The sequence below is a fragment of the Ahaetulla prasina genome, chromosome 5 (assembly GCF_028640845.1).
Source record: "Ahaetulla prasina isolate Xishuangbanna chromosome 5, ASM2864084v1, whole genome shotgun sequence".
NCBI lineage: Eukaryota > Metazoa > Chordata > Lepidosauria > Squamata > Colubridae > Ahaetulla > Ahaetulla prasina.
Window position 1 is genome coordinate 82,865,516 of NC_080543.1, and position 8,645 is coordinate 82,874,160.

The window sequence follows — 8,645 nt, forward strand, 5'->3', positions numbered from 1 at the left end:
GTGTGGTTTGGTGGTCAGATGACTTGGTGGGCGTGGCCAATAACAATAAAAAATAAAAATAATAAACAAAGTATAAAAAACAATAAGAGATACCAAAAACCAACTTTTACACTTTACACACACACAACACAACACAACTGACTCACACACAATATAAAACCAGCTGACTTCACACTTCACACAGCCACAAAAAGCTCAAAAACCAACTTTCACACTTTACACACACACAACACAACTGACACACACACACACACACACACACACACACACACAAATACCACATACAGCTTTGAGATTTTGTGTGTTTGTGTAGTTAGAGTGAAACACTACAGAAGCACACCAAATCTCAGAAAGCTGCGCAAATATTTTATTTTATTATTAAGGTTTGTGGACTTTAATTCCCAGAGTTCCTCAGCCAGCAAAGCCAGCCAGCATTAGTTGCTCAGTGATGAAATAGTTTAGCTAAATTTAGATTAGTTCTGTCTGGTGCTGAAAGTGAAATTGGGGCTTTCGGGCTGGGAAAAAAGCCTTGCGGTGGAGCAGTAATCAGGTAAGTGCCTTAGAATCCCTTAAAAGGAGGTTTTCTACATGTTTTCTACAGAAAACATGTTTTTTAAGGTTCTGCTGATGAGGAACTCAGGTGAGATCACCAGAGGAGCCTTAATTTTTTTTTTAAAGTTTAAAGGCTCTGCCGATCTCAGCTGAGGGGCGGGATCCTCAAAGGCTTTTTTTTACTTTTAAAGGCATGTTTCGGCTGAAGAAAAACCTGCTTTTAAAAGTAAAAAAAAAACCCTCTGCTGATGGTGCGGCTCAGCAGAGGCAGGGGGGCAGGGCCAGGGATTTTTGCTACTGGTCTTCCGAACCAGCAGCCGCCATCGCTACTGGATCGCGCGAGCCGGTCCGAACTGAGAGCATTTCACCCCTGAGCCAGGTTATCTGAGGAACAATGTCACCTCAGTGGGATTGGCCCTCTACCCTTATTCTGGCAGAAGGGGCACGTTCCAGATCCTTTTGGCTAAAGAATTGTGTCTGGTAGGGTCCAAGAAAGAGCTTTTTCTGCCATATTCTGGCTTTGAAATATTATGCCCCTTTAAATGAGAACTTTAGATAAAAAACAGTTTTTGTTTTTTCCTCAGGCCATAGATTGTCCTGTTTATAAGACTGTAACACATGCTTTTCAGTCATACTGAGTTTCCTTCAGATCAAAAGATATAATATTCTTCTATAGAAAGCCTCAAAAGTATGTTAGAGGAAATAGCATTTAGAAAAGATTGGACCATGAGTAGATGCAGATTAAATTATTATGATTTTCCAATTTAGAATACATTGTTATCATGAAAAATATTATACATAAAGGGTTCTTGACAGACAGCAAACAGTACTCTTTACTAGTACTGATGACATTACCTAATTTGGGTAATGGAACTCCTGCAAGAAAACAAGCAAGCTCAGAGAGCACCAAGAACCCCTCATGTCAACCCTGAGCTACAAATATTCTCTTTTATTAGTATAGTAATATACACCTCTTGAAAAATACTCTGCATGTATGATTGTTTAATGTATTGTTAATGAATTCTGCTACCTTCAACATGACCTGAGTTTAACTCATAGAATCATCTGTTACAACGTCCTTCCTGTTGATGACTACTTCAGCTTCAATCACAACAATACACGAGCAGATTTAAGCTTAATGTTAACCGCTCTAATCTTGATTGCAGAAAATATGACTTCATTAACAGAGTTGTTAATGTCTGGAATGCACTACCAGACTCTGTGGTCTCTTCCCTAAATCCCAAAAGCTTTAACCAAAAACTATCTATTATTGACCTCACCCCATTCCTAAGAGGTCTGTAAGGGGCATGCATAAGAGCACCAACGTGCCTACCGTTCCTGTCCTAATTTTCCCTTTGATTGTATTCAATTTTTATATAGTCATTACATTATTATGATTATATATATGCTTATTGTTAAGTTCGGGCAATGAAGAGGCAGGAGACCAATGAGTGACAACAGCTCTTTAGTTTATTGTGACCCAGCAAAGAACAACCGGCAAACCCCTCTTTAAATACTCTTTTGGTTGAGGCTTCAACCAATCAGCAACATGCAATTTTCCCGCCCAAAATTCCCTCTCAAAGTTCAAAATACATTACACTCCTTCCCTCCCAGAACGCTTTGTACCTCTATTTACATAATATTTACATGCTATTTCTCTACGTAGTCATGCAGGTAGACAGGGCGTCTCCTAACTCTTTCTGACCTGTGCAGTTCATTCTCTGGGAGAGAGTTGAGCTGGTCGGAGGGACTGTTTGTTCCTCCCAGCTCCTCCTCTAGGCCGTCCAGCCCTGGATTATTGGCTGAATCGTTCCTGTTGCCTTCAGGAGGAACCGGTTGGCGTCGCTGGACTTCATCGGAATCAGATAAGTCCTCCGCTCGCCTCGGGTTTGAGTCAGCTGCAGATTCAAACAATTGGTAGTCAGGGCCTGGTTGTTTGGTTTCTAGTTTGTTTGGTATACGTTTTCTTAACTGGTCTATGTGGCGTTTCCATACCCGGCCGTCCTCCATGTCTACTACGTATGATTTGGGTCCGTTTATGCCCAGAATTTCCCCCTTTAACCATGTTGGGCCCTCGCTATAGTTGTGTGCCCATACTGGGTCACCCACTGTCATTTCCCTGGTTTTTCCTTGAATACCCTTGTACCCGTCTGGGGTATAAGTTGGGTTTAGTCGGTCTAGCGGGCACCTGAGTTTCCTGCCCATTAAGAGTTCCGCTGGGCTGCGGCCAGTTGTTACACAAGGGGTCCTATGTTGGACGGCCAGGAAAGTGTCTATTTTCGTTTGCCAGTCGCCTGGACTTATCCTAGATAGCGCTTCCTTGGTGCTCCGAACGAAACGTTCTGCAAGTCCATTCGTCGCCGGGTGGAAAGGCGCCGAGAGGACATGTCTGATACCCTCTCCCGCTAAATACCCCTCAAACTGGTTTGCCGTGAATTGCGGGCCGTTGTCAGAGACTAGGGTGTCGGGCAGGCCGTGTGTTACGAATAGATGCCTTAGGACTGTGATTACTGCTTCGACCGTTGTGCTTTTCATGAGGATTATTTCTAACCATTTTGAGTAGGCATCTACCGCAATTAAAAAGGTCTGCCCATGGAACGGCCCCGCAAAATCTATGTGAATCCTGGACCAAGGCCCCTGGGGTTTCTCCCACTCTCTAACTGGGGCTGTAGGGGGTAGCGACCTCGACTCTTGGCAGGATTGGCATTTCCCTACCCTGTCGCTGATGTCCTTATCCATTAAGGGCCACCATACAAAACTCCTCGCTAAACTCTTCATCCGCACAATCCCTGGGTGGCCCACATGCAACAGTTCCAACACATTTTCGCATAATTTTTCTGGGATAACTACCCTATCCCCCCATAACAGACACCCCCCTTGAACAGACAGTTCTGATTGTTTTTTCGCAAAGTCTTTGAAACGCTCGCCCGGCGCAGCGGGCCAACCCCTTTGCACCCAACCGATTACAGTCCGAATTGTAATGTCTCTATACGATGCCTTAGCCACCTGCTTGGATGTGACTGGGCCAGAGTCCAAAGAGTCAATTAGTAAGACGGGTGTCCCCGGGGTGGTGTCCTCAATTGTCTCTGGTAAAGGGCATCTGCTCAGAGCGTCCGCATGCCCAAAGTCTTTTCCTGGGCGGTGGAGCAATTTGTAGGAGTATGCTGCTAGGAAAATAGTCCATCGGGTCAGCCTGGGAGAAAGTGCCACGGGTGTTGGGCGGTCACCCGCTAAAAGCCCTAGAAGGGGTCTGTGGTCCGTGACTATCTCGAAATCTCGCCCGAACAAGTATTCGTGAAATTTCTTAACCCCGGAGACTATGGCCAACGCTTCCCTATCTAACTGGCTGTAGTTCCTTTCCACAGAGGACATAGTCCGGGAATAATATGCTATAGGGGCTTCTGTTCCATTCGGTAACCTATGGCTGAGCACCGCCCCCACCCCATATGGTGAAGCGTCGCAAACTAGCACTAGTGGCAACTTGCCATTGTACTGGATGAGGAGGCTATCGCTGGACAAAAGGTTTTTTACCCCCTCAAATGCCCTAGCCTCTTCTCTGCCCCAGGACCACACAGCTTTCTTTGCTAGCAACTTATGTAGCGGCTCGGCTACTGTTGCTTTATTCTTCAAGAATACCGCATAAAAATTAACAAGCCCCAAGAATGCCTGTAATTCTGTTTTATTTTTGGGGGCTGGGGCCTTTCTAATGGCCCGTACCTTGCTCTCCGTGGGGTGGATCCCTTCCCTGTCTATTCGGTATCCTAGGAATTCTACAGATTTCACCCCAATGTGGCATTTGTTGAGCTTAACTTTAAGCCCCGCAGACCTAAAAATGCCCAACACCTTCCTTAGTTTTACCCCGAGTTCCTCTAAGTTTTCAGCTGATACCAATACATCGTCGAAGTATGGTACCACTCCTGGCAGGCCCTGTAATAATCGCTCCATTAAGTTCTGGAAGAGCCCTGGGGCCACGCTAACTCCAAACTGGAGTCGCATACATTTGAAAGCCCCACAGTGCGTGACAATTGTCTGCGCCTCAGCTGTGCTGCTATCTACAGGTAGCTGCTGGTAGGCTTGGGCCAAATCGAGTTTGGCGAAGACCTGCCCTTGCCCTAATGAGTGTAGCAAATGTTGCACCACTGGAACGGGGTATGCACTTTTCTGCAATGCTTTGTTAAGCGTTGCTTTGTAATCAGCGCAAATTCGGACCGAACCGTCCGGTTTGACTGGGGTTACTATGGGTGTCTCCCATTTTGCATGGTTGACGGGGACTAATATTCCCTGGCTTACTAGCTTGTCCAATTCTCGGTCAATTTTAGGCTTTAGGGCGAATGGAACCCTCCTAGCCTTTAACCGGATGGGGGCGACTTGGGGGTCAAGGTTGAAAGAAATAGGGGTCCCCACGTACTTGCCCAGGCAATCCTTGAATACGTCCTCGAACTCCTTCAGTAGTTCGTCTCTGAGGATGACGTCGCTCCTGTGGACCCCGGTCACTCCCATGCCCAAAGCTCGGAACCAGTCCAACCCTAGCAAACTCGGTAGAGTTCCGTTTACTATGGTGATCGGCAGGGTCTTTGTGAATTGTCCATATTTGACTTGGACGGATGTGGCTCCTCGAACAGGGATCCGATTCCCCTGGTAGTCCTGCACTCTCAGCTTCTGGGTTTGTAGCTGATGTTTAGCGATCGCTGGCAAGTCTCTCACGATGGTGTCCCAGGACATAATTGTGATTGACGACCCAGTGTCTACTTCCATGGGGCACTGCACCCCTTCAATGTAGACTTGGGTAAATATTTTCTTCTCTAGTCGTGTCGATGCGTGGCCCACTCTCACAGTGGTCTGGTTTAACGCGCCTTTTAAATGGACCAATCCCGGGCCGCTTCGCTGCTCCCGCGCTCTGATTGGTCGGTTTGAATTTTTGGCGGGAAGGTTGGGGGGCTCGGCAGGCCCGAGCTATGTGTCCTTTTTTTTCACACCGCCGACAAACCGCGTCCTTGAATCTGCAGTTTTGCCGTTGGTGTTGCCCTCCACAACTCACACATTCATTGCCCCCTCACAACTCTCTCCAGCCTCCCGGTGTGGAACACCTCTTCCTCTTCCTCACCTTCCGATTCAGCCTGGACTTCCTCACTGTGGACCGGTGTAGTCTTTGTCCCGGCACCCTGCGCGTTTGGCTTTTGCAAGGTCTCCGCCGCCTTGGTGGCCATCTCATGAGCTCTGGCTTCGTCCAGGGCTATCGCTAGAGTCAGGTTGCTTTTAGACAGCAGCCGCCTTTGTAGTCTGATGTCTCTGACCCCACAAATGAGCTGTTCGAGTAAGGAATCCTCCAAATCTCTGTACTCGCAGTGGTTTGCGGCTTTCCTCAATGCGGCCATGTACACACTTATTGATTCGCCTTCTCGCTGTACCCGTTGCCTCAATTTGAAACGTTGGACGAACTTTGAGGGTACCAGTGCGTAGTGCGCTCGAAGTGTTGTTTGTAGTGTCTGCCATGGTACCGATTGTACTGGCGTTGGCTCTGAGAGTGACTCCGCCGTATCGAAGACCTCTGGACCACAGTGGCTTAGGAAGTATGCTCGCTTCCGATTGTCCGAGACTCCCTGTAGTTCGTTTGCTTCGAGGAAACACTCGAAGCGAGCCATGTACGACCCCCATTTCTCCTTGGCTGGGTTGAATGGCGCTGGCGGCGTGTAGCTGGACATCGCTATTTTCCGCCTTCGAAAACTGGCTGGGTTTTTTGAATTCCTGGTTCCTTCAGCTCTTTCTTTCGATCTCACTGCCTCAACATCCCACCTTCGTCGCCACTGTTAAGTTCGGGCAATGAAGAGGCAGGAGACCAATGAGTGACAACAGCTCTTTAGTTTATTGTGACCCAGCAAAGAACAACCGGCAAACCCCTCTTTAAATACTCTTTTGGTTGAGGCTTCAACCAATCAGCAACGTGCAATTTTCCCACCCAAAATTCCCTCTCAAAGTTCAAAATACATTACACTTATATATTGTATAGTTATTTCATGCTTATGCTTATATATACAGTTGTGACAAAATAAAAAAATAAAAAAATAAAATATTTTATTTCTTTCAATATTATTTTTGATGTAATGCAGACATATATAAACAATGCAATACACTTTGCATATAAAATAGACATTTTTCAGGTTACTAGAATGAGATAGGCTAAACAAGATTAAAAATAATGAATGATTATAATGCAGTTATATAATCTGATTTGATTTAAACTTTCAATTCAAACCTAATGCTTAAACTATATTATAATGACAATTGAATGGTTTAAACTTCTTTTCAAACTAATTAAAATGAAAGCAAATTCATTTAAGATGTTCAGATCAAACAAATTCTTTCCTATGTATAAAAAAGAAAAGAAAAATCTTACAGTAAAAGAGAAAAATAATATGCCCAAAAATAGCAAGTAGATGGTTAGAAGAAATGGCATTGTGGGTCCTTGGTATTCTCTGAACGTGTTTGTTTTCTTACAGACATTTCATTACTCAAACAAATTAACATCATCATAGCTAGTTATAAATGGCATTAAATTGGTTTCAGTAGTGGGTTGCTACCGGTTCTCTCCAGTTTGCAAGAACCGGTAGTAAACATTTTGAGTTTACTCTTTTTACTTTTGAGTATTTCGGAGAACGGGTAGTAAAAATTCTGCCTGGCCCCGACTCCCAGCTGATCGGCTAGAAGGAAAAAATCAAGACTCACTTGTCGAAGAAGAGAAAAAAACCCCAAGACACTGTCCGTTTAAATTGAGAAGCCAAGAAGCTTCCCAACTGATTGGCTCGCTTCTCAACCAGGAGATCGCTTGGCAAAGAAGAAGGGGGGAAAAAAACACCCTCTGTCGTTTTAAATTGACAGGGTGGCTAGAAGCTCCTTTCTGGGTCAGCTGAACAACAAATTGGATAAGAGGAGGAATTCTGATATGGTTCAATGTTATATGGTTCAATGATTTTGAAGTTTTGGGGTTTGTGCAATATGGGCTTTATGTTTCTAAAAAGGTTTGGGTGATTTCCATTGTGAAGTATCCTATCTTGAATGAGTTTTCTGCCTCCTTGTAAATGGAGCCGAACTTCCTTATATTATCTGTAAGCACTGGTAGCTGTTTTCTGCTTACAAAGTTTCCTTTATGCAGCTGGCAGGAATGTGGAATTCCGGGCAGGTTCCTTGCTAGCAGCTTGATTATTCCTTAATTATCTGGGATATTTTATTTGGGAAATGAAGACTGTCACATGACCATCAAGCCACGCCCACAAAATAAGCCACGCCCACAGAACTGATTGTAAAAAAATTAGAACCCATCCCTGATTGGTTTGTGCTACTTCTAAGAGACAAACGCAGTTTACCAATGATCTACTAGGTGCTCAAAATTATCTTCTTTTCCAGGACAAAATTAGTGTGTTTGCAAATGCTTCAGCAGCAAAAGATGGCTGCTTTTTCATTTTATTGGTCAAATCCTGACATAAGGAATTTGGAAACTTAATGATCGGCTCTGAAGATAGGAAAAAGATAAATGAAATGCCTGTGGGATGTCATTATCGCATGCTGCCTAGTGAAACTGATTTCACAGTGGACTGGTTTGAGAAGTAAGCTCATGAAACCTAAACACAAAGATTTCTGTGGGGTTTCAGGCAATTTCTCTTTCCTTCAATGATGTTCTAAGATAATAAAGTATCATAGCAGAATAGTTTAACTAAAAGTATAATGCAAAAATACACTTTTGCAATTACCGTAGGGATAAAATATGAATGTATCTATCATAGACCTTTCTATAGACATAGATTATATTTCATTTATTGTAGATTATATTGTAAAACAATTAGATAGATGGTAAAAAGCTGGATTTGTCTTGAAATTATATGCTTACAATATTCTATGCTTACAATATTAGAAGCGTATTATTAGTTACTTAAAGTATTCGTACATTAATTTTCTACCCATCAAAACCTACAAACAATATACAGTTTAAGATATTTCAATAATTTAAAGTTGAAATAACAATAAAGTGAAGTATTCTTTCAAAAAGGCAAAAATACTTTTCTGTTATTTTTGTAATTGGAAATATTCAGAGCACCAAC

At 43.8% G+C, this 8,645-nt stretch overlaps 1 protein-coding gene across 1 annotated transcript; it reads right to left on the reverse strand.

The window, feature by feature from the left end:
- Window positions 1-2,364: 2,364 nt before the first annotated feature.
- Window positions 2,365-5,386, reverse strand: LOC131199950 (uncharacterized protein K02A2.6-like; the record flags this gene model as incomplete). Its single annotated transcript, XM_058186240.1, has 2 exons — window positions 3,793-5,386; window positions 2,365-3,591 (listed from the first exon to the last, which is right to left on the reverse strand). Coding segments are annotated over exons 1-2 (2,742 nt in total), but the record flags the coding sequence as incomplete, so codon positions are not given.
- Between the last annotated feature and the right edge of the window lie 3,259 nt (window positions 5,387-8,645).